The sequence below is a fragment of the Taeniopygia guttata genome, chromosome 12 (assembly GCF_048771995.1).
Source record: "Taeniopygia guttata chromosome 12, bTaeGut7.mat, whole genome shotgun sequence".
Taxonomy (NCBI): Eukaryota; Metazoa; Chordata; class Aves; order Passeriformes; family Estrildidae; genus Taeniopygia; species Taeniopygia guttata.
Window position 1 is genome coordinate 18,675,754 of NC_133037.1, and position 27,108 is coordinate 18,702,861.

The window sequence follows — 27,108 nt, forward strand, 5'->3', positions numbered from 1 at the left end:
GCTCTCTCAGGATTTGGTGTGTTTGAATTCTCTTGCCATCACAGAGGCACACAGAGCATTATTTTATACTGGATGTACAGAAATTCTATGGAATTCTATATAGGAAAGTGTATTTGCTGCTTCACTGAGCTCCTTGCATTTAATGCAGAAATGCTCAGCATGTTTACGTTCATGAATGAGTTTTGCAACATGGTGCTTTTTCACTTTTACAACTTGGTGATTGTCCAACAGATTAAAGAATTTGCCAAAACCCAGGACTCAGTCAAATCATGTGGGCCCTCCCTCCAGTCTTGCTGTATTCAAATAGTTTTTGTGTTTTGAGTGTTGGGAAGATGAGAATGTGATGGAAAAAACTCATCCCGATAGGAGAGAAGCATTTTTATGGATTATTTGCAGTGTTTTTGACTGCCAGGAAAAACTTTAAAAGTGGGATTTAATTCAAGGAATGAGTTTAAATTCATATGGCATTTTTTCCCTCCTCCTCCTCCTCCTCCTCCTCTTCTTCCTGTGGGAGTATTCAGTATTCTGCCATGGCAGAGAACTGCATTTAGGATATTAATGAGTGTATTTCACCCCAGTCCAGTTGTATGCCTTATTAGCTCATCTCTTGGAAACAATACTGAAGTTTACTGTCTTGTGAACATTAAAAAGCACTGACATGACAGAGTTTGAGGAGAGAAAAAAATCCCAGGCTTCTTACCAACAGAAATCTGCATCCCTAAATTCCCTACTACTACGACGTGAATTGAGAAAACTTGATGTGGTTATTTCAGTATTAAAATTACAAAAATTCTTCACGGTTAGTATCAAAGTTACCCCATATACAGTGTTTTAAAAGAAGAAGATTAACTGGATATGGTGCACATACCATTTACTATGAAAGTTATTAACATTTCAAAAACAAATGCAAACTTTGTGTTCTGAATTCCATAATGGAGTACAACCATTTAAAATTCCATACTAAATTGATACCTCAGCTGTTAATTATTGGCTAAGCACCATTTCCAAAGAATGGAGTCTATTATTAATATATTAAACTGCATTCAGAGACACGCTGATAATGACCTAATGAAACCAGATAAGCAGTGGAGCAGGAGACTGTCCTGTCAATAGCTCACACAGGTTTGTGCTCTGCCACGCCCCCTGAAATCCTGAAAACCAAATTTTCCCACAACACACCATGTGTGAGCACAGGATAAACCAAATAAATGTTTTTGTGCTGCACTTGAAGGCTTCAGCCAGAGCTGTTCCCTATGGAAACATCAGCAGGCTGCTGGCTGACGGTGCCACTAGGACTTTGTGGTGCTGGGAGTTTATTTGATTAACTCTGGGCACAGCCTTGCCACTGGAACAGTCGTTTTACACAGGAAACAGGGTGTTTTATGAGCCCCTAATTTCTTATGGATGTGTGTTACGACACACATTGATTTATCTGTGTGTAGGAGATGTAATTTAATCATGTATCTTAGCTAAAGAAGTCCTTTCTTAGCCAAAAAATGAGTTTTTAAAAGTGCTTAACTTTAGGCAGGTGTTTTGATGCCATTAGCACGAATGCAGCATTCAGAATGAGTGTTTTGCTCAGTTTTGACCCAAACACTGAATTTCTGTTGAAGCTGGAAAACTTTCCATTGTCTTCAAAGCAAGTTTGACTCCTGAAAGCACAGTCACAGCTCTTGCAGATGAGCCTTCTGGATGGATCATTTGCTCTTAAAATACATTTAATGGCAGATATGGTGATTTGGCATTCTATTAATTTCTTATATTGGTAAAACTTTTGCTAGACCCAGCAATACAAAGCCTGCCCAGTAGAAATAAATGCCAATTATTGAAGTATGTTGAGCCTTGGAGCCAAGCACAGGCCTGAGAATGTTAACACTCTTATCAATTGAATTGTGTGCTGCTGTTCCAGCTGACAAAGCCCTGCTATCTTGTGTCCCACACGGCGTTTTTGGGGATATTTTAGAATCAATGACTTCCTTCAGCCTGGGGAGGCACCTCCAGGGCTGGAGCAGACCTTCCCTCAGCTGCTTGCCAAAGAGGGCAAAGGGCTCTCCCAAGAAGTCAGCCCTTGCTGATTACAAAATCCAAAGTGATTCATTGCCTGTCTATCAGGATCCTATTTTAAATCACAATGATTCATAGAGAGCAACGCCTACATTTTATATAATGAGGCAGTTTTACAATACTGCCAGCACAAGTCAGGGACGTGCTGCTTGTTTCTGCTTTCCTCAAATCCCTCAAAACCAACAGGAGCCACATTTCACTTCTACTGAAATTGGAAATGCCAATTTATGGTCTCGGCCCCTCAAAATCCTACAGACATTTATTCTGATTTTATATTACCAACCAGATGATACCTTATTTTTCAGATTTTTGTGCTTCTGGAGGTGTATTTTTTTCCCCTTTTTTCCCTCTTTTTTGTTCAAATAAGCAAAATAATAATCATCTCTATTTTGAGGAGTGGGAGAGATTTTTAAGACATTTTTGAACAAAAGGCATTGGAAGAGAAGCTTTTCTTTAGGATTACTTTTAGTTTTGGCACATGGTGCCTCACAAAGCATGACTGGAACTAGGAAAGTGCAGTTTCTCTGCTCAGGGATTTCTAAGAACAGTTTGAGGATCCTTTCCCACAAACTTTGAATCTGATTTAACAGAAATTATCTCCTCATCCCCCTGTTCTGCCAATGCTGTGATCGCAGTAGAACATTTTATTTCTCTTGTAGTGAGATTTTACCACCAGGAGCCCAGCTCTGTCACTTCCAGAAATTTGTAGCTAAGTTCTCCATGATTTTGAAGAGCTTTTCCTTTTAAATCTGAGCAACCTGCCCGTGAGTTTTCAGAACCATAAATCAGTATTTCTTATACAGAAATTTCCCATTGTCCAATGTTTTTGATTTCTATTTAATCTCTTTGAGCACAGCCTTGCAATCAGTTTCTTTCATACCCTGGAATAATCTGAAGTTTTGTGGATCTCTATCCAGTATCAGGATGCAACAAACCCGACATTAACAAATTAAAATAGGATGGGAGAATTTGTAGCATATCTGAGTAGCCTGTGGCATTTTTGAACTTGTTTCTCATTTGCAATTATATTTACAAGAGTTTATGTTGCTGCAAGGGTATAAAATGCTGCTATTCCAAGTAACCCAGGCCATTTGGTGTGAATTCCATGGAATAAAAAAAAATATATTTAACACTAAACAGCTCTATTATTCCCTGAATGGGCTTTTCTTCCTTGTTTCTATTAACAACTGCCTCTTAAACATTGTGGTAAATTTTATGGACTGTGCTTTTAGTGAGCACAGCTTGTAGTTATAATTCAGCTATAGGAATAAAATACATTTCCCGCTGATTTATGAGTTGCTTTTTTTTTTTGGCCTTTCCAAGTGTTTGGATTTATACAGTTTCTCCTGGTGTTTTACTGTGCAGCCTGGCTGAGAGGGTGAATGGATTACTTCCCCCTTTACCCTTTATTTGGCTTTTTGAAGGACGTTGCTGCCACGGAGTTCTACAGCCCTTGCACCACTGGGATTTCTGAGCCACCCAGTGCTGGTCAGAGTGGGAGATGGGGCAGCAGTGAGCATCCCCAGCAGTGTTTGTGTTTTCTGCACCATCCAGCAGTGGTCAGAGTGGGAGATGGGGCAGCAGTGAGCATCCCCAGCAGTGTTTGTGTTTTCTGCACCATCCAGCAGTGGTCAGAGTGGGAGATGGGGCAGCAGTGAGCATCCCCAGCAGTGTTTGTGTTTTCTGCACCATCCAGCAGTGGTCAGAGTGGGAGATGGGGCAGCAATGAGCATCCCCAGCAGTGTTTGTGTTTTCTGCACCATCCAGCAGTGGTCAGAGTGGGACATGGGGCAGCAGTGAGCATCCCCAGCAGTGTTTGCAGGTGTTTCTGGGTTTTCTGGCACACCTTGAACATTCCACTCAGCCCCAGGTCGCTGCTTTTCCTTTTGCTCTCAGAATTTGTGCCCCGTGCTGGTTCTGCAGGTTGGACAGTGGGTGGGAGGGGATCCTGCCTTTCCTCAGCTCCTGCCCCTCGTACTCAGTGATTAACCCTTGAGGTGTGCCCTGGGCTGACAAAGCCATTTGCTCCAGAACCCTCCACTTGTTTTATTGATTATAATCACTGAGTGCTTGTTCCATTCTTTCCAAATTTATTCTCTGTGTGGCTTCTTTTGAGGATTTTCAGGTGGGCATGTCGATTTTTTGGGGCCATTTTTAGAAGGCTTCAGAGCTGGACCAGAGGAACAGAGAGGAAAATGTCACCCCATGTGCTTGGAGTCAGCAGTCCATTTAAAGTCATCGATGTTAAAAAATGCCACTGTTGGTCATTTGTGAACTCCTTTTTTCACTAAGTTACTTTTTATTGTGGAGTCGCTTTGACACCCAACATTTGCTGGAGACACTGGGTATTTTCTTTGTTTTCACTGCTAAATTAAGGCATGGGGAGCTTTTGTTTGCGGTTCTTTAATTAAAACAAACCTATACAAATTTCCTTCTTCTGTCCTGTAGTGAGGTCAGTTTTCATTCCTGTAAGTGTTTTGATAAATTCATGCTTGAAAAGGAAATTCCCATGTGTGGTGAGGCAGAGGTGCCCCCAAGGTGTGTGCCTGGCACTGGGCTGGGTGCAGGGGGGCAACACTGTGGCTTCAAAAACCCTTTGAATTTGCAATCAAAAATGTAGCAGTGCTTATCCTCTCGTTAGCCTGGACCCTTCTCCCACATCTATAGTGGTTTCTAATGTGCCATTTCTTTGGGAAATGAGTGTTTGGGTAACTATTTAACCCTACCAATACTGCTGTTCAGTGTGTTTGTTCATCATCACATCATTGAAACATTTTTGGTTTCATTCTAACAATGTCTTGAGTGCGTGCGTGGATAAAAACACAAACCAAATCTTTATATCTCTCATTTTAAACAGTAAAAAATTCTGTAGTGGTTTTTTTTTAAAGCAAGGCTTTATAGGGATTTTTTTGCTGTTTCTTTGCTTTATCTGCTGCAGTTGGCAAAGCACTGATTTTGTCAAACTCAGAATTTGGGGCATCAGCCACCGAGGCTCTTTTTCCATCCTTTTTGTGCTTGTTTGTTTGTTTAGGAGCATCACTGGCTGTGCCAGCAGAGTTCTTGGAAAGAGGTTTTTTTTAGTTACGTTGTGCTCCCTCTGCTGACTCTGCAGCAACAGGACAGAGAGTTTCACGTCCTGTGCTGGGAAATGGGGGAAAATCGGGAATCTGCCCGCCAGGAATGTGGGAAACAGCAATGGGCAACAGCTTTGAGTCATTGTTTGGGACACAAAAAAAAATCAGAGTTTGGTAAATCCAAAACAAAATTATCTCTGCTTGATACAAGTGCTGTCTATTAGATAAAGTCCATTATAGTGGCAGTTCTATTAGTGAAAAATATATAATTTTCGTTATTGAGGAAGGTATGTCCTGAAGATTTAAAGCTTAGAGCTCCACTGTACTCTGCCAGAAACAGGAATATTCAATATCTGTGAAGTAATTCCACACCTGCTGAAGAGGAGAGATGTTTTATGGACAGCACAGTGAATGGAGGGTAGGGAGGGAAGAAAATGTTCTTTCACAGGAAAAAACAGAGAACTGAGGCAAGAATCTGAGGTGGGTTTTGCCAGGAAAAAGCCAATGCAGTAAGGTGTGATTTTCTCTCAATAACTGAAGTTCAGTAGTCCCTCACATCTGGGAGCTGAGAGCAGCACTGATAAAACACAAACTTGAGCTGCTTGGCCATTGGCACACAGAATTTCTGTGTCAGAGGCAGCGAAGGGGCTGAGTTATGGGGAGGGGAATGCAGCTGGGGCATCACAAGACTGGCTGCTCCCTTTCCAGAGCCCTTCTCCTCCGAGAGATCCCTGCAGGTCCTTAACTCGCTGCATGTGCTGCCATCCCTTAGGGGAGAGGTGTTTTTGCGAGGCACACATAAAATGTGTTTTTATTCTTCCAAATAGATTGACAAATTGGATCTGTGGGGTATCAAGCTGCCCCTTCACCATCTATAAATGTTTCCTAAAAGCTGAGGATGATTGTGTGATCTTAACCAACTTTTGTAGGTATTATTTCACAGAGTGTCTGAGCGGCCTTATTAAATTAATTGGAAGAAGTCCCATTAAGTTCTGCAGGACTTGCATATGAGTTTACTTGACAAACTCTGACACATTTATACATGAGAGGAATTCCAGTCTATTCCATGCAATTTGTCTTCATTAAGAAAAACTCACCGATTTTGAAAAACCCATGATTTTGAAGTGTTTTTCTTTTTAAATCTGACCTACCTGCCTGTGAGCTTTTCAGATCCATAAATCAGTATTTCTTATCTAGAAATAGTATTATTTAGTTCACCTATGAATTTGTCCATATTTATACCTGCCCATGTCATGTCATTATACCTTCCTTGATTTTAATAATGTCTCAAAGCTGAGAGGCTTTACCTATTTATTTTTGTCTTCTTGCCTTCTGTAACTCCCGTCAGTTGGGATGTTCTGGTTGCTTCATTGAATACCTGTAGGGTCATATTTTGGTAGTTTTGTCTGGAAAGAGCGTGTCTAGAATGCAGCACAACAGGCCCTTCAGGTTACCTGAGCACAAGTAGTGTTTATGGTAAAGAGCAGCTCGTGATCCAGGATGTTTTTCATACCGTGACAATCTCCTTGTTAGATTTTATGTCTTCCTAGTAGGGGAAATGCAGGGAATAACTGTCTGAGGGACTGGAGAGCAGATCAGTCAGGAGATGAGGTGATGATGAGATGAGATTTCTGCCTAGCAGCAGCAGAATCACCAGGGGTGGCTGTGCCAGGTGAGTTCAGTGCCTTTGGTTCCCTGCACATGACCCTGAGCAGCTCCACAGGACATTGAACAGGGAAAGGCACTTAGGGAGCTCCACAGCTCAGAATTAAATGCCATCAGAGATCTCCACAGCTCAGAATTCAATGCCATCAGAGATCTCCACAGCTCAGAATTAAATGCCATCTCAGCAGCATTATCTCTTCCACTCCTGCTCCTTTGAAGGATTAAATGTCCAAGCTCCTCCATCTGACTCCCCAAATAACATCTCTGCTGCTGCTCTGCACAGCCTCTTGCTGGCTGAGGAGCTTTTTTGCACATTAAAATCTTCTAAATCAGATAAATACTTACAGATCTATTACCTGGATGTCACACAAGCAGCTGTGAGCTATAAAATCATTTTCTAGTCTGTTTGTTGGACTTGTCCATTGGATTTTTTTAATCTTGGTTGTTGGATTTTGGGTCTTTTAAAGCCATAAGAAGACCAGAATTAGTTGATTTTTTTTTTTTTCAGAGGGAAATGTTGTCATTCTTCTTTCCTGCGAAGGAAAAAAGACAAAATACACAGCAAAAATCAAGCAAAGCTACATGCAAAATAAAACTATTTGTAAAATAATGATTAAACATAGGAACAGTCTTCACATTTTGGTTTTCAATAATGCAAGAATAAAAATAGCAAGGAAAACATTTCCTTCATTTTAGTCTCTCTAATATAAATTATTCTGAAAATCGAAATTAATTGTTTCTATTGTCATGGAAAATTTTGTTCAATTGAATAAGATATCCAAAATTTGCTTAATATGTGAAGATTGGAACTTTAAAACTGTAACAAGACAGTTGTAGCATACGGTGTAACTGTAAAATTATTTGTGTTTTATACCCAAAACATGGAAATTCTCATCATTCAGAACTGCTTAGGAACAATATTACTGTGGGATCTTGAGAGTCATGGGATGTTAACCTCTGGAAGGGGTGGAGTTTATAGGCTTTTGACTAAAGATTTGTAAATGGCTCCAGATTTTATTACCTTCCAGCAGAAAGAGGAGTAGGATAAAGCAGAATTACTCAGTGGCCTGCAGTAGCTGATAGGTGGGACACAATTCCCTGGCTTTCTCTCGTGTAATCTTGGCATTTGTGTTTCCTCTGCTCTCAGCATATAGAGCATATGTGTGATTTGAATAGACATTGAGATAAAAACAACTAGCAGGGAAAAACCAGCATGCATGGAACCAAGTCCCTTCTATTCAGTGATACTTAAACAACAAGTTACTCATTAATTATTTAATTTTATTTTGTTCCTTCTAAAACATAATAAAAATCTAAACCATCAGGCTTCTAGGCTAGAAATACTTTTACCACAAAACCACTCTGGCATTTTTTGGTAGACTTTGCTGAAATGATTTGGCTGTGCTGACTGGGAAACGAGATTTCTGATAAGGAATTGCTACAAGCTCTTAGATTTTGGAGCTTGTGCATGCCAAGCCAGACCTCTGGACTCACCTGCTTATCTGAGTTTGTCTAAGCTGTGAGATATCTGTACCCAGAGAAGTCCCTGCACACTCTGGGCTGTAATGATGCAGGAGTGTCACAGGATTACTCATGTTACACATCATGGACTTCTCCAGAACATCCCAGCCATGGACTGAGTGAAGTGGAACCCAGCTCAGCTCTAAATTGCTGCTCAGCCCACAGGGGTTTGAAACTGGAGCTTTTGAACTTGAAAATACAAAGTGATGAGGTCTCCAGGTTGTGAGAGGTGTTTTTCAGAGGTTTGATGGAGAGTGCAGGAAAACTGTTACTTTTTCAGTGGGATCAGGGGCCAGTGGCTGCGTTCACATCTCCTCAGGGAGTGGCCCCAGCTGGTCCTTGCCTTTTAGCAGAGCCTTGCTGAACCTCTCCAGGTGCTGCTGAGAGCAGGGAGGGTCTGTGCAGGGGCAGCTGTGGCTGGGAGTCCTCCTACCTTTTGATGATTTGGTTTCCTTGTCCACACAGCAACCTGGGAATTCCTGGGATGAACCTGGGCTGTGCCTGCAGCCATCCTTCGCCCTTGAGGCAGAGCTCCAGTAGAAAGTAATAACCCTTGATGTCTCTTGTTTAAAGGTCTATAAACCAATTTAAAATGTCTCTTGATTTCTTTTTTTTTTTTTTCAAGATGTGTCTGGCCATTACAAGAAGTGGGCTCTTAAGGAGGAGTCTGTCCTGGTTTATTGTTTCATGGGAAGACACTTCCCAGTGTTGATGGCCAGGGAATTCACTTTGTGCTCACTGAAAATGTCATCGAATCAGAGAATCTCCCGAGCTGAAGGCACATCCAAGGATCACCCAGCCCTGCCCCTGGTCCTGCCCAGCCACCCCAACAATGCCACCCTGGGCATCCCTGGGAGCTCCTGGAGCTCTGGCAGCCTCGGGAATGTCACCATTCCCTGGGCAGCCTGGGCAGAGCTCATGGTTTGAGCCCTGCACTTGAAACTTGACCATTTGGGAGACAACACACACCACCAAGGTGCTGTGGCAAGCTGTCATGGATTTTCCCCAGGGATTTGCCATTTGTGGCAATTAGAAATCCTGTTGTTTCCCTCCTTTCATTGAGGACAACATCCCTGCTATCCCATCCAGTGGGACTGGGGGTGGCTGGGGTGCAGCAGCCCCTCTTTGTTCCCACCTCAGTGAGACTCTCTCCTCTCCAATTTAAGAATTTAGAAGATCCCTTGCAGACTTTGTTGTCAACGTCAAGGCAGAAGAAGCTCAGGGGGTTGTGCTGGGAGTCCTAAAAGTGGGAAGAATGCTGGTGCTGTTCCTGAGGGAAGGCAAAGTGCAATCATTTCTGGGTACTGGCATTTCAGCAGAGCTGATGGGGAGGGCACTCACAGCTTCACTTACCTGCAAGAGCAGTGTGAGCTCCAAACTCTGCAGCACCTCTGTTCCAGTATCTTTATTTTGCAACAGCACTTCTGGCTGTGTGACAGAGTAGTTTTGATTCAAAGCAGATCAAATCAAAGTTTCTGTTATCTAGAGGTTAAAGGCCACTCACTTGATTGTGTTTAAAGTCCAAATTAAACAGCCAAAGTGACCAAGCTATTTTAGTTCTGAAACATCTATTTTTAGGGTAGAATGTTCTTTTTATAAATAGTGGAAAATTAAACACAGACACTGGTTATAAAATAGCCTTTGCACTTGCTGTACCTTACAAACTTTTTCATAGTCGAAATATATCTAAGTCAAGGATTTTGGTTCAGCTATTTGTCAGAAGAAGACTTGGAAAAACATTTCATATCTCAATCTAAATTCACTCAACTTGCAGAAGATTTTTGCCAATAGAAGTTTCTTATTTCCTTTCTGCTTTCAATGTTTGCATAAATATATATGGAATTTGAAAAATTATAACTTACATTTGCGTGATCCTTGGGTTCAAGACTGGGATTAAATTTTTGGCAAACTTGGATGAGCACACTTTTCGAATATTTCTGGTTGGTTGGAGGAAAATCACCACTGTTTAATGCCAGCTACTTTGGGGTTTTTTCTTAATATAAAAACCCTTGAGATTTTCAGACACTTGGGAAGAATGGTGCTTAGAATTTTCAACAATGAGAATTATTTGTGGAAGACTTCTAATTTTCTTGATATGCATGCTATGGAGAGATGCAGTTAAAGTTTTCATCTCAAGCCTGTGAACGTGGGACAACTGGAGCTCAGCTTGGGGCTGAACAGATTGGAGATAATCATCCTAAAATGTCATTTTCTTGTTGGTGTTTGCAGGGATTACAATGGTTGACACAGAAATGCCGTTTTGGCCCCTGAATTTTGGAATCAGCCCCGTGGATCTGTCAGCCATGGATGATCACACACACTCCTTTGACATCAAGCCCTTCACCACCGTTGACTTCTCCAGCATTTCCTCCCCACACTACGAAGATCTTCCCCTTGCCAGAGCTGACCAGTCAGGCCTGGATTATAAATATGATATCAAGCTCCAGGATTGCCAAAGTAAGTCCTGCCTTTTTTTTTTTTTTTTTTTTTTTTGAAGTGCTTCCCTCGTGTCCATGTTTCATTCCCTGGAACGTGTGCTAGCAGCAAATGGATTTAGAATTCAGATCTCCTGTGTCAGCAGAGATGTTCTTGCAGGACAGATAGAAAAGGGGAAATACTCATAGCAGACCTTCACCCTGCCAGAACAGCAGCTGGAGTTTAGGACAGGTACCATAAAGTATCCAAAATTATATTTTAGTAGACACATTAACGCCTCCATTGTCTCCTACTCCTGCACCTTGTGTGCAGCTTTTCCTTTGAACTCAGTGCACACAATGCAGGATAAACACCCCGAATGTTGAAGAATGCCCAGGGTACAGAGCATAATTTGAATTATTAATATGTACAGTTTTTAAATTCCATACCGCCTGAGAAAGGGATGGAGTAGAAATATTGGCTACATCTGAGGCACAGCATTGCTACAGCTCCATCACAGCTCCTGGAGGATTCACCTGCTATGAAACATGCTGCTCTTTCACAATTTACACTGAAAAATACACTCTGTCCTGCTTTTAAGTGACCTATTCCTAAATAATTGTTACTGCATTCCTGCTCCAAGTGTCAATGTGGGGGTGCTGTGCCTGGAACTCTTCTGAGGATCCACTTCTGCTTAGCTCTGACCTCACTTTTATTTGTAGTGACCAGTACAAGAGCTCTTTCAGGGAATTCTTGCGGGGGAAATTGTGGTATTTAATTTGGGTGGTACAGTGAAGCAGAAGCTGTGTATCTCTGCACTACTACTGTAATAAATGAACGGACATTTTTTCAGTTAGGTGTTTATTTTTCTTTTGTTTAATCAGAAATATTCATAACACTTTAATGCCAAGTACTTTTAAAGAGTGCAACAGAGTTTTGATGGCATAAATCGTCCTCATCTTTACTTAGATAATTTCGTCCCAGTTTATATAGGAAAAAATCTTTCTAGTCTGTATAGTATAGCAAATCTGGAAAAATAAAAATAATCACCTTTTTTAACACTGTTATATCACCCCTAATGTAACGTAACTTTCAAATGTCACAGCTCTCTTTTATGACCAGTGATGATTAATTTAAAGACATCATATTTACTTGTTTGAGATGATTCAATATTAGAAATTGTTCTCTTAATTAGAAACTTTCAGAAGAGAAAATTCTTCTCTAAACTGCACCCGAAGTTGAACAGTCTTACCAAGGAGCGAGCTAAATTTCTGGACATATCCAATATTATTTTATCATATATATATATATATATATATATATATATATATATATATATATATATATGCGTGTGTGTGTGTGTGTGTGTGTATGTATATGTTTATATATATATATATATAAAAAATTATTGAGTATTTATTGAATACTATAATGATATAATAATAAACTATATATTATATAGTCTTGTATAATAATATATTAATATTGCATTATTACTGATTAATATATTATTAAATATGTAGCTCTATTAGACATTTGAATATATTTTAAACTAGATTAGACGCTCCATCCCATCTCCTTGTAGGAGTTTTTAACACCTTGAAAAAATAAACCAGGTAAAGACCGAGTAAAGCCTGAGTTCTCCATACATTAATTTTTAATATCCATCTTGCAACCATTCCACACTACAGAGCTGACAGCTGGATCTGTAATTCCCTGTCTCCAGCAGAACCTGCCCCTTCCAGCTTTTGCAGCTGCTGCAATGCAGCTGCAGCTCCTTTTGCAGCCTTGGTGTGCTGTGGCTTTGCTGTGGAGCAGACCCGGCCATCCCAGCCCAGCATCCCTGGGATGCCTTGTGCTTATTCCTCACTGCTTCTGATGCCTCAGGTTTATCTTTTATATTTTCAGATTCTCTGCTGCTTTAGGGTGTGGGGCTGGGATTCATATTATGGGATGGTGAGCTCTGCACAGAGCAGGGAGACAAAACAATTCCTGCTCCAGCTGGGCACCAAGGACAAATGATCCAAATCTCAGCCCAGGAGCACAAACACCGTGGGCTGGAGAGAGAAAAAAACACCGTGGGCTAAAGCTGGAATGGGACAATGAACTCCAAGGTGCCAATGGAGCAGAACTGATCCCAGGGAGAGCCCCCGGGAGCGCTCGTGCATTTTGGGGCCATTTTGGTTCATTTGGGTGCAGCCCTGGCTGGGCTCTGGTGCTGTCCAAGGTGGATCCATGGAGGAGATCCTTTAATAAATCCCTGCTTTATTCTTTAGCTCTGTCTAGTCTGTTCTAGCTCAGCCTTCTCAGGGCATCACTTCCTCCATGAATTCAGCTGTAGTTTATCTCACCTCTCCTGTGCACAGGTGCCATCAAGCTGGAGCCTCCTTCCCCCCCCTATTTCTCAGAGAAGGTCCAGCTGTACAACAAACCTCACGAGGAGGCGTCCAACTCGCTGATGGCCATCGAGTGCCGCGTCTGCGGGGACAAAGCCTCGGGCTTCCACTACGGCGTGCACGCCTGCGAGGGCTGCAAGGTGAGCTGCCAAAAAAGCACTCTGCTGGGCATCTGATACTGTTTTCATCTCAATCATCACTTGGTAAAATCACACCTTTGTGCTTCATTAAAAAAGCAAAAAAAAAAAAAGTTGTAGGTCTTTGCGTCAATTTTCCTGCCTATAATTTATGGGTTAATAAGCAGGAGATTTTTAAAAGCTTGATTTTTTTAAAACTTTGGTTTTTCTAAAACCTTGCTTGTTTTTTTAAAAGCTTGCTTTTTTCTTGTTGACTGTATTGATCTATTCAAATTTTTTGTGCGCTTTTTCTCCTTTCAATCATACAAGCATATTTCATTCCTGCTGTCTTGAGCGTCATGTGCAGAAAATCTGAATTCTTAGAACACACCAAACTCATGCCCAACCCCAAAGCTTTGAACAATTAAAATTCAAGCTCTGTTATTCTGATTGATTCGAGGTTTTTTTACCTGTTTTACACATTTTAGGTGACTATGGAGAAGTCTGATGGTATTGAGGAATGTGCTTGCTGCTTTAAACCCCACTGATGTTTTATGTCAGTGATATTTAGTGTTTATAACACATAAAGGACAAGTGAATGGTGTAAAAATTGCATTCCTCAAGAATGAGAGAAGAAATGTCAGAGAATTAAATAATTAATAATTCATTGAGTTCAAAGAAAAACATTAGAGCTTAATGTGAAATTCCCATTTTCTCAATTTTCAGTATCTTGAGGAAAATAAATAAAAGGAAAGAACCAATCCAGACCTTAAATAAAATTCTTAGCAGTGAATTAGGAACACACATAAAGCAATAAGTACAAAGTACATTACTTAAATTACAGTTAATTATATAAATAAAAGTTGGCATCATGCTTTTGCTGTTATTGTTCCCTGTGAGGAAAAAGTAATTTTTACAAGGAGAAAAAGGGTGATAACTCTGGATAAACTTTATTAATTAATTATGACTGACTCAAAAAACGAAAAAAAAGAGAAATAACCCAGAACCATTTTCACTTACCAGGAATTTAACTGCTATTGGCAAAATTTTTGCGTTTGTTGCTGCTTACAACAAATCTTCTACATTGGTAGTGAACTTTAAATTCTGAAAATGTCCCATTTGGTTTTGCAATAATTGTCCCACAAGCAGTGGGACAAATGGAGCTTTGCTTCTTTTGGAGTTGTGCTGTTAAATGACCCCAGTGATTCCCTAAAGCTTCCCCAGCTTTCTGGGAATGTTATCGCTCTATTGAATGGGGTTGGAAACAACAAACAAGTGGCTCAACAGGAGCAGAGAGGATGGTGACAGGAGCTGTGCTTGCTTGGAAATCCATCTCTCAGGGGTTCTGGTGGGTGGAGCAGGGCCAGGCTGGCACTGGCAGCTCCTGTTTGCAGCCTTTTCCACGTTTGCTGTCTCTGCAGGGCTTTTTCCGAAGGACCATCAGGCTGAAGCTGATTTACGACAGGTGCGACCTGAACTGCCGCATCCATAAGAAGAGCAGGAACAAATGTCAGTACTGCAGGTTCCAGAAGTGCCTGGCTGTCGGGATGTCACACAATGGTGAGTGCACGGGCAGCTTGGAACATAATACAGCTGCTGAAAGTGCTGCAATGCCCACTTCTTCACTTTAGGCATACTTGGCAGAGAGATTGCCTTGATTTAGGAGCCTCTTTCTGATTTAAGGTTGCTTTAACATCAGAATCAGATAGGTGGAGATTTGCTTTTCTTGCTTTAATACATAATGTCACATGAGCTGGTTTTGCTCTCCACCATTCCTGCTCATTGGTAGTTCCTCCTGAATATATTCCTAGTGTAATTGTTATTTTTCACTTCACTGTCTCATTTGCTGATCAGACCCTTTTGCCTGGTGGATCTTAAGATGCCTTTCCTGGAAGCCAAAAACCTGATTATGAAATATGGATTAGAGAATCTGAAGCTTTGTGAATACCAGCAACTTGAACTTGCTGCACAGGCCACTTACCAAGGGCTGTTGGCATCACTGAGTTAGCACTTCTCGTACTGAAACACAACATATTTGAAATGAAATATTAATTTTCATGAACTGTACAGTTTTAAAAATCCCCATCCTCCTCCTTCCTAGGGCATCCCCATCTGTGGTTGCCTTCTTTAACTTAAGTAATGGCATGAAGAATATCACAATCCTGCTCTAGAAGAAAATCCCTCTGAACTTTAAAATTACCAGAGCAATTCATGTGGAAATACTTATGAATGTTTGGGCAGAAGGACATAATGAAGATTCTTTGTTGCCTTGCTTTGGCAAAGCTGAGTAAAAACAGGAATTAAATGTCATAACATAGAGACTTATGTAATTCTAAGGGTAAAGAATTGCAAACATGACTGGGAAAATAATTTCTCTGTGGTTTTTTTAGAACTTTCATTATTTTCAATATAAAAAATGAGTGTGCTGTCCCCAAGAGGATAGCTGGATTGTGGTTTGCAAAGTTAATACATGCACTGAATGTAAATTGGTCTGGGAAATGTTTTGCTAATAGAAAATACAGTTTTCAAATTCCTGGGATGCAACAGTAACACTTAAAAATAAATCTAATTTTGAAATGCTACTGTGGGTATTTTTATAGAAATTCAGGAGGGTTTTTTATTATTATTTTCAAGATTCATGGCAAATTCTCCCCTGGCCAGGCAGCACAGCTCCCAGTTGTGTCCATGGAATCCATAGGCAGCTCCATCAGGAAGGTTTGACCCAGACCATTTTCTCTGCCTTGCAACATCTAGAACAGCTTTAAAATTCACATTTCACCTGCATTTTCCCTCTTTAGCCACTGCCCAGGCAGAAGCTGTGGCACCAAAAATGTTCTAAGACTCAGGGGAGGCAGGAAAAGGGCAAAACCATTTGCCCCAGGGCTCCAAGGAACATTTTCCTTTGCTCCAACCAGAAGTTCTCCCAACAAGGACTCAGATTTTTTATTCAAAATCACCTTCTACACTTGCTTTTTTTCTGTTTTTGCTCGCTCTGATTACATTGTCTTGTGCAAAACACCCTTGTTCCTTCATAATTTATAAACAAATTTATAAAAAAGAGCTGAATTTCACCTTTGAGGACCTGGAAGCATAAAGAAATGCAACACTGGATTTGTTCCTACTTAGGTTCCTACCCTCGGCCAACAGAACTTTAATATCCTAAATATTTTTTACATTTCTTGTAGATTGGAGATAGAACCAGGGGTTTCATCAATGACACTGAGACATATTTTAATGTTACATCTCCAGATTCCACTTCAGCCACATTATCAGAATTTTAAATGCTTTGCAACAGAATGTGGATTATTTGTGCCTGAGGGTTCCAGTCTTGTGTGGAAGTATTATTGCAAAATGATCAGGACAAAAGGGGGACTGCAAGGAGCCACTCAGCAGCTACAGCCACATTTTTTCACGTAGAAATGCTCCATACCACTTGGCTAAAGGGTAAAATAGACAGTGGTGTTCTCATGCTTGGAATATTGTTTTCCTTTCCTTCTCTAGCCACAGTACTGCTCTGGGCTTAACCCTGAGTGGTGCAGATTGTGTTCTCAAGTGCCACTGAGCAGAAGCTTAGTTCTTTTTGTTTTGAAATGTCATTTATTTTGTTCTCTTCTGCTAAAAGTGCTGCTGGTATTAGCTCAGCTACTGGAATGGGAAAGAAAGAATACATGGCAATGTCTTTATTATCAATTCTGGGAGCAGGGGATTGCTCAGTCTGGGCACAGCTCCACCAAAATCAGACAGGTATCCAGCCTGGCTTTACCTTGTGTTTTCTAATGTAACAAACTGTATTTATGGGCTATTTGGGGCCTCCTTTATGCCCAGAAATAATTCAGACAATCAGAAGAGCTGTGCCCTACAGAACAGTCTATAAACAAAACAATGTAAAAGTTTTTTACATTTAACTTCTCCAAGAGGTAAAATCTGAAGTGAGGATAAATATTGTAGTTCTTCCACAGAAAGCCAAAGGACGGAATGCACCACGAGGGACTGACTGTGTTCACTCTTGGCTTTGTGCTCCTGACATTTGGGGAATGCTGGAAATGCAAGGAAAAGGAGGAACTGCCCAAGGAAAGAGAGAAATCCATGCTCCAGCTGCAGACTCCTGCCCAGACTTGCAGAGTCTGGGATTGCTGGAGAGAAGCTGCCAGCTGAGCCCTCTCAGCCAGCCGGGTTTCCAGAGCTCTCTCCAGCTTTTCCCACCCCTCCTCATCCCTCCCCAGGCTCTCCTTTGCCAGCCTGGCCTTTGCAAGTGGCATCATCATCAGCCCCTCCTTCTGCTTCCTCCCAAAATTCCCCTTTCCCAATTACTCCCATCAACCTCTCACCGCCTGAGTTCTCCTTGGTTTTTGTCTCAGCCCCCTGAAAATGACAGTGACAAGGATTTTTACAAAAGGAAACTGCTAGGCTGATCCCACAAAATTGATTTTGCCCCAGATTTTGCCTGCAGTGCTAATAAACATTGAAGAGAATCTGCTGCATCTGATATTTCACCAATAATATATATTCTAAACATTAGAATAAATGGAAAAATAAATCTTATGTCTATGAAATTGTAAGATAGAAATGCTTGATTCACAATCCTCCTTGTTGTTAATAGATTGTTATATTTAAAATATACTTTATAATGAAATGTTGTATTTAAAATACATTTGAGTCCTGATCACCTTTTCTTTTTCTGCCAATGGGATTCCAGATTATGAATCTGCTTTTGCAAACCTCAGCTCTCAGGAACTGGCCCACAACAGAATCATTTCCTGCTGGTGTTCAGTATAATTTAATATCAAGGACACCCAAGTAATTTTGAAATACCCAGCATGTCTCACTCCCCAGACTGAGGTTGCTGAAAGAGGAGTTCAGTTATAAAAATAAGCAACTTGGTTTCTACAGCCATAAAGTAAGACAACTGATCAATAAGTATAATATAGGAGAATGGAGAGGGGGGATGTGTTCTGACATAATTATTTATTCTTGGGAAAAAATGTCATGTTTGGCCATCAACACATTGCAGCAAACTCACAGAAAAGTGGCTGCTTGTTTCCAAAACAAACATCCTCAGTAAAATCATCTCTCTATGATCTTAGCAGCACTTTTCCTTTATCCAAGGAACACACTAATCACTGAAAAAATATTCATAATATTTCTATTTTCCCCTAGGGCCAAAATGCAAACCTTGATTTCTTCCTTCCATTTCTTGTTTGGATGCTCTTTTGTCCTGTTTTGTTTTCATAAAACAAAATAAATTCTGTTTGCTGAAATATCATGTGATAAATCAGTCTTGATTTTGATGGCTCATTTGAAACATTCTCCAGTCAGTCCCCACATGAATAAATAATCTTGGTTAGGAAGTACATGGAGGGAAAAGGAGGAGGTGCAGAGGAGATTTGAGCAATTTTGAGCTCATATGATGAGGTAGAACCATTTCCTGGTTTTTCAATACTGCACATACATAGAGGAGCCATGAACAACTCAGCCTTTTCCAGCTTTTTATTCCCTGTACAATCTCCTTCCCTATGCCTTAATTCTTATGTTAGCATTTTATAGCACTCGCTATGTTAAATTCTGCTGAACTATTTAGGAATTTCTTCCTGCAAGGCATGCAAGGGTTTTGTTTCTAAACAAATGAAGAATCTCAGATCCATGTGGTGATTTTCCCAGAACAATACAAGGCTCAGTGGTGGTTCCCACTCCGAGCCAACAGAACTTTAATATCTTAAATATTCTTTGCATTTTATGTAGATTGGAGGTAGGAGCAGGGGGGTTGCATTTCTAAGCAAGATAATGGGCACAAAGATGGTTTCCTTGGTGAGATTTGTTTGTTTACATGTCTTTAAAGCTCTTCAGCTGTTTTGACTAAATGCAGAAAACCTCTTTCCTTGCTTGCCCAGCCCCGTTGAGCACGAACTCCAGGCACCCGCACCAAAGACGACGAAAACCAAATGTGCTTCTTGAGGTGCAGCTGCAGGTGCAGAAGGTGGCAGAAAGGCTCTGAGCCGTGGGTTTTTGTAACTCTTGTGGTGTTCCTCAGCCATCAGGTTCGGGCGCATGCCGCAGGCGGAGAAGGAGAAGCTGCTGGCGGAGATCTCCAGCGACATCGACCAGCTCAACCCCGAGTCCGCCGACCTGCGCGCACTGGCCAAGCACCTCTACGACTCCTACATCAAGTCCTTCCCTCTGACCAAAGCCAAGGCGAGGGCCATCCTGACAGGAAAGACAACAGACAAATCAGTCAGTTCCCTCTTCTTTCTGTTTCTTCCTTTTTTCCGAGTAAATGATTCACCCAACTGACAGCGCAGCTCTTAACAAAAAACAAAATACAAAACACTGACCCTACAAAAAAGCCCAAGAAACCCCACTTTGCTGTTGGCAGTTACACATTTCAAGCTGTGTCTGAAACACAGGAAATGTTTTTAGATAGGATAAGTAAACATTATTTGAAAAAACTCCAAGTTCACCTAATAAAATACTTGAAACAGGGACAAGAATTTGAAGGTCACCTTAACCTTTTTGTATTCCCTGATCCTCTCTTCCCGTTTTCCCTCTCCTTGCCCAGAGGTTATCTCCCACACTATCTGTTTAAGGTGGCTCTCCAGCTGTCAGGAATTGCTGTTCCCTGAGGAATATTCCTTTTACTAAGTGGCAAATGATTCCAGCCCCAGCACATTCTTATGTGATGCTCATCCTTATGATGCTGTGATGAATTCCTGCTTTTCTCTGAGTTATCTCAGGTCACATCAGTTCCTTGAGTTGGTGCAGTTGGAATTTTAGGAGAATGGATAGGATCTGAGATCTGATCATGTCGGTATCAGTATTTTAATACCTAAAGAACAAAATAGTTTTCCACAATTTATAACTCTTGGCTTGATGTATTTTCTAGAACCATTGGCAGAAATTTTATTGTCAGGATTACAACAGAGAGTGCATTTTAGTTTCCTTAATAATTTCAAAGACAGCAAAGAACTCAGAGGTATTTCAGGCTCCAAAAAGGTATTTCTTTCTTTCCTTAAAGACAATTCAAATAATAATTTTAATGTTGTCCAGAAATTAGTTGACTCCTCACATAAAAGGTTTAGATGTGGCGGGCACTTACAATGTGAGTAACTTTTTAGCATGAACCTTGAATTAACTAAGTTTATTTATTCTGCAGAAACTGATCTGCAACCTGCTCATGCCTGAAAGTTCCACCACTACAATTCTCACACAGTAAATGTATAATTGCATTAATTAATTCTCCTTTTTTCTTGGGAGTTTTTAAACTTTGGCACATTAGAAACACCAATAAAGCAGTAGACAGAATCCAGCTTTTCAGCACTGCCAATTTTCAAGCCTTTCTTGAAAATACCACTGAAAGAGTGACACTCAGTACTTAATGGTTACAACTTTCATGTTTTTATCAATGGATTTGGTGCTCTGGAGCATCAAACTCTTTTCTGTGGGCATAGTTTAAATTCATGCTATTTTTTAGTTGCTGTATGATCTGAATTAATTTAAAATATTTCGATAGGCAAGTGAGTGTATCAAAACTAGAATGAGTTCATCATCATCTGGGACATACAGAGCTTATTTGACATAAGATTCTACTCTTAAATTCATCTGAATCTTTATATTAAAATTTTTTTGGCTGTTTTGAAATCTTTCTTGATTTTCATCATCATGGCTAGGCCAGTGGTATAATATTGGCTTTCTAAAGCACGTGGGCATAGACTAATAATGACTTTTTCTTGTACTTGGTGCTCCCACTAAAAAGAGCAGAAAGAAATTATCCACTAGAACCAAAATATGCATTTTGAAAGCATCTGCTGCAGTCTTGTTGCTTCACTATTCCACGTGTGTGCATATCCATATGTGCAGATATGTATTTAATGGCTTTGCTGCTGCCAAAATGTCATTACCCAAAAAATTCCTTCTCTCCTGCCTTTTCTCAGTGCAGTTTGTTTGTTGTTTTAGTTTCACACTGAAATCCTCAGTGCAAGTGGGAAAATAATTTAATCCCTCACACTGTCCTTCCTGGAATGTCATGGTCTGGAGCTGTAAACATAAAACCGTGAGAATGAGCATCCCTACAAGGCATTAGAATCTGCAATCACAAATGAACTTCCATTTTAGAAATTATTTCTTTAGTCCAATAGTGGAGTATAAACCCTTGCGTTTTAATTAATTAATCAAATATGTTAACAAACCTATCCCTATCAGTGAGATTTGTTCAGTGCAGCAATGAACTATTCAGTCATTAATCCTCTGAGGGAAAGAGTCTTCAAATGAACTTGAGAAATCCTCACATTACCACTTCTTTAAACCCGGGAGCTTATTTTGCATATTCTGGAAGGGATTGTTTCCAGATCCTCATGCAAGTATTCTGGCACTACTTTTGCTAAGCTGCTTTCAGAATTGATTTGTTCCAGTGGAGTTTATTTCACAGTCAACCTCATTTTTGTGTTCTGAATTGTGGTTTGTAGCATGGTATTTGTTTTTTCTTCCCCAAAGACAAGCTGAGTGGGTTTAAATATATACTAACATCGTTATTTTTACAGGAGTTAACAGCAAAAGGTTACCTTTATCAGTTAATCAATACCATAAAGTTGATATTACTTGCAGTGTTTGCTAGGATAGAACATGAAAGGAACATGAAACTAAATAAAGGAATCAAAATGAGAATATAAAAAAAAGAGAGAGAAGGTTGCTTTCATTAGATTGTCTTTTATAGAAGCTGTAATAATTCAGGTAAAAGTAGTATCATTTTAACCTTTTGTTTAACATTCCAAACTTTGAATTCTGGAATTACAGAACATTCTATTAAAAAAAACCAAAAAACAAACAAACAAAGGAAAAGGCAAAACTCTGGACACTTTAAAATAGTGTTCCTTCCTCCCCTCTACTTGGCATTTCGGTAAATAATTTTAACATTGTGAGGATATTTGTTTTTATAGGTTTAGGACAATTTAACTCTTTGGGGAACCCCTGAGGTTTCTCAGGACAATTTAATGATTTAGGGAGCCCTTGATAGGTTTTTCTGGATAGTTTAACTCTTTGGGAAACCATTGACAGGTTCCTTTGGGGAACCCTTGATGGGTTCATCAGGACAATTTAACTCTTTGGGGAACCCCTTAGGTTTCTCAGGACAATTTAATGATTTAGGGAGCCCTTGGTAGGTTTTTCTGGATAATTTAACTCTTTGGGAAACCATTGACACCTTCCTTTGGGGAACCCTTGATGGGTTCATCAGGACAATTTAACTCTTTGGGGAACCCCTTAGGTTTCTCAGGACAATTTAATGATTTAGGGAGCCCTTGATAGGTTTTTCTGGATAATTTAACTCTTTGAGAAACCATTGACAGGTTACTCAGGACAATTTAACTATTTGGGGAGCCCTTGACATGTTCCTCAAGACAATTTAACTCTTTGGGGAACCCCTTAGGTTTCTCAGGACAATTTCACTATTTAGGGAGCCCTTCATATGATTTTCAGGACAATTTAACTCCTTGGGGAACCCTTGATGGGTTCCTCAGAGATGTCTGAGGGGTTGCTGCTGAGTTCTCTTTGGGTCCCTCAGGAGTCCGACGCTCTCCGGGAGGACGTTTGGGAGTAACTGGAATTTCCCTTTGTTTCTAGCCCTTCGTTATTTATGACATGAACTCTTTAATGATGGGAGAAGACCAGATCAAGTGCAAGCACGTGTCCCCACTGCAGGAGGAGAACAAGGAGGTGGCCATCCGCATCTTCCAGCGCTGCCAGTTCCGCTCTGTGGAGGCCGTGCAGGAGATCACCGAGTTCGCCAAGAACATCCCGGGATTCGTCAACCTCGACCTCAACGACCAAGTGACTCTGCTGAAATACGGGGTCCATGAGATCATTTACACCCTGCTGGCCTCTCTGATGAATAAAGATGGGGTTCTCATATCCGATGGACAGGGGTTCATGACCCGGGAGTTCCTGAAGAGCCTGAGGAAACCTTTTTGTGACTTTATGGAGCCCAAATTTGAGTTTGCTGTGAAGTTCAATGCACTGGAATTAGATGACAGCGACCTGGCAATATTTATAGCTGTCATTATCCTAAGTGGAGGTAAGTGCTCTCTTATTTTTATGGGATTTTAGAGGATGGAATTGACACCTTTAACTCCTGCCCCAACAGCAAAGTGCTCAGCGCTGCAGGTTGGGAGTGAGTGCATTTACACAGAGCTTTTTTAGTCATTTTCAAATCTCTATTTGTTGTTTGCCCTTTATTCAGTTGCAGGCAGAAACTGAAAATGGAAATGGCCCAATATTAGTGATGGAGCTGGAAATGCCTGCTGAGTCATCAATTCGTTTAGGCAGAAAACAAAATCAGGGCTATCTTTTGGAAAACAGGAAGGGTGGAATTTCACTGCCAGGAGCTAAAATTCTGCAGAAGATTTGTTTTTTAAACTTTCAATTAGATTGTGTGGCTAGCTAATTGACCACAAAGAGCTTTGACTCCAGAACGATTCCAAAGCATAGGTGGTATTGGGCTTACAGGGTTATGGTGCTTTTATTGTTCTTCCATTCATGCAAGGTTTTGTTTGCCTTTAAGAGGAGGTGGAAATGCATTTTTTAGGAAAATTGTGGTCATCTAAAAAAAAAAAAACAGGCATTGTGTGCTTGTTCAGTTTTCCTCAGCTGTATCTTCATACATCACGCTTTGAGCAAAGCATGAGCCTGAAATCCCAGGTATCAGACTCTCCACATTCAACACTTCACTGAAAAACCTGAATTTCAGCGTTTCTGCAGCCAGTCAGTGTGTTCTCTGCTCCTGAGGTGATGTCACTGCCTGTTTTGTGTATTAGTGATGCCTACCAGGATTTATTTCACTTAAACACCTTCAGATACATTCCAGACACACTGAAGCTCTGTTACTTTGGCCAACTCTCCAAGGCAGTGATGTTGCACAAATACAATCTTGCCCTACTGATCTGTGTGTATTTTGGCCCAACGTGGAGCTGCACACATCCATGGCAGGAATGTGCTGAATGCTCTGGATTCGGCTCCTTCGCAGAGCAGCGCCGAGGGTTTTGTTATTAAATTACATTTCAGCAATCAGACACAACCTCATGCTATTGCTCTAAAAGCAGCCCTGCTGCTGGGAGGGCACTCTGAGGTACATCTGCATTTAAATTCACCTCCAGCTCCCCCTGGCACCGTGCTTCATTCAGGAAAAATGAGGGGTCACATAGAATTTGTCCCGCTGATTCTGCTCCCAACAAGAATTCCTCCCAGAAATTTCCTTGTGCAGACCTTGGGCACCGTGATCCCTGAGGGCTCTGCATTAATTCAGGAAGGAAAACACCATGCTGGGGTATTTTAGGTTGGTTTTGATGGGAGAGGAGAAATGGTACAAGCCTCTCAGGGCACTACTCAGAACATGCCAATATTTTGTGGCTTTTAGTATAGTGAAATGTGACAGATGAGAAAAGGCTTCTCAAAATTCACTCCTAACTGCAAAAATTTGTGCTCAGCAGTGTTTGGTTTCCACCAGAGGAAATGGGAATGATGTAACCGATCTCACATTTTAGATTGCAGGAGGACAGTGATTCACGTACAAAAATTAACTGTGTTGAACCAGATATATCAGCATGTCTCTTTTTTTTCCAGAATAATTTGTAAACAGAGACTTGTAAAGAATGAATGAATTTGAGTCAAGAAACTGTAGCAAAACTCTGAAACAAATCTATAGAGACATATAAGTCCATATAAATATAAATCAGTCCTTTCTAGGAAGATCCTTTAATTTCAACAAAGACCTCCCTATCTTTTTGCAGAACTTCTTTTTTTTTCCAAAAAGTGTGATAGCTGATTGAAAAAAAAATAAAAAGAGTTTATGTTTTGAAAACAATTAAGTTTTGTTGCCAATTAAAGAAAGCTTTTATCATGGAATTTACAGCCAGATATGATATCTATTAAACTGGGTGCATTCTGTGGGATTAAAATATCTTGTGTGATATAAAGCTGAGTCCTATTTCTCAGCTGTCTCAGATGTTTCTGTAAGAGCTACACCCTTGCAAAACTGTGTTTCTGTAAGAAGTATTTGAATATAGCAGGGTGATTTCGCTGAGAACAGGATTTCAAAAGCAGAGCACCTCGAGGACTTGACTTGCTGCAGGAATCCTGCAACACTTAAATCCCCTCACGAAATCCTGTGTACAAACATCTCCAACAGAAAACCACTTTGTGAAACCCAAAAAGATCCCAGCCAGGGGCTCTAAATGTCAGTGAATCTGTTATTACCTAGTGAAATGATGCTAATTCTGCTGGCTCCAGGGGGGCTGACTCTTGTGCAGCTCTAAGAGTAGAGAAGAAGGGAAAAGGAAAGATAATTCCAGCTGGAACATCACAGATGGAAAGCTTTTCCTTGGGAAGTGCTTGGAATTTGCCACAAATCCTATAAAACTCTTTAGCATTTTGATAACCAAACAGCTGCTTTTGCATGTTATCTAAAAAGGCAAAAAGCCCAAATCCCAGCAATAAGGAGCTGACAAATTAACTGTAATAGCAACAGATGGAAAATACTCCCACAGTGGATTTTACTGTTCCTGAGCTGCTCAGTGCAGCCTCTCTCTGCCTCAACTATTCCAAATGTTTCTCTGAACTAATTTCTGGAGAGCTGATCTTACTGTTGGTGCTGTAAAACAAAGTAAATGGCAAACAAAGTCTTGTATTCTGAATTTAGTGCTGGTCAGACAGAGAGACTGTGTGTGAGCATAGAATTTCACCTGGTGTGTATGACAGAAATGCTTTTGGCCATCAGCAGCAGCAGCAAACCCTCATTACAACATCCTTCCAGCTGTGGTGACTTTAAAAGACACACTTTGGTTAAATGAGATTTGGAAAGCTTCTTTTAGGAGATTTTCTTCCTCTGTGCCACTGAGACGCACCCTCAGTCAGTAGGTGAGTGCTCTGCTATACATGAAAAGGAACTGAAGCATCTTTAAAATATCACATCCACCTGAGCTGAAAATGAACTCTGTCACAAGAAGGTTTAGGGAGAAGGAGTTGGATGGCTCTGTTTGGGCAGGAAAGATAATACTGCAAGCCTTAATGGAATAATTCACATTTGTGAACTGAGCAAGCTCACTCAAGCAGGCTGTTGTCAAACAAAGAAAAAGCTCAAAAGTGAATTTTGTAGCATGGATGGACTTGTATTTTTGTGTATTATCTTTTGCAGTGGTTGGATACAGCAGTGTTTGGATACAGGAATTTTGGGATGCAGGAATGTTTGGATACAGGAATATTTGGATCCAGCAGTGTTTGGGGCAGAGTATCCCTGTAAAGACCCACACTCTGCCAGTCCATGTGCAGTCAAACTGGTATTTAAATCCAGATATGTTTCTAAAGTCACTTTTTCTGTTTTCTGTGTGTTTTTACCTTAAATTTTAAGACACGAGTCCCTGCTCCTGGTGCAAACGCTGTATTCAATAATTTTGCTGCATTCTCAGATCAGCAAAATCTGAAGTTTTATCACTGACTGTTACCCAGAAGTGGTTCCTATTTCACTGCCACACAAATCCTGCACTTTGGATCAATGTCTCCAGCGATGATCTGCAGTTTTTGCTCTGATTACAAAGCATTTCTTTGTTCTAACAAACTCCTGGTGACTCCAATCCATGTGACAGTCTCAGAAGACAAACCTCAAACTGCTGAGTCACATCTGCCTCAGCAAAAGAAAAAAGAAGGAGCACATGTGTTCTCTCAGCCAGGTCTTTGCCTGTTTTTTCATACTGAGGTTCTAGAATGTGCATTTAAATGCAAAATACATTTATTCAAAGATAATAAAATGTAAAGACATGCAGGTGGCAATTTCATACATGAGGACCAGGTAAAAAAGATTGTAATTATTGCTAGGGACAT

The 27,108-nt window shown here is 40.6% G+C and overlaps 1 protein-coding gene across 1 annotated transcript in view; it reads left to right on the forward strand.

Moving 5' to 3' along the window:
• PPARG (peroxisome proliferator activated receptor gamma) overlaps positions 1-27,108 on the forward strand; it is a 53,772-nt gene that overhangs the window by 20,975 nt on the left and 5,689 nt on the right. Inside the window, exons 2-6 of the mRNA XM_030283096.4 lie at positions 10,554-10,781; positions 13,106-13,275; positions 14,673-14,811; positions 19,280-19,479; positions 22,861-23,311. Coding sequence (XP_030138956.1) covers positions 10,562-10,781; positions 13,106-13,275; positions 14,673-14,811; positions 19,280-19,479; positions 22,861-23,311 — 1,180 coding nt within the window. The 5' untranslated portion in view covers positions 10,554-10,561. The remainder of the gene's footprint in view (positions 1-10,553; positions 10,782-13,105; positions 13,276-14,672; positions 14,812-19,279; positions 19,480-22,860; positions 23,312-27,108) is intronic.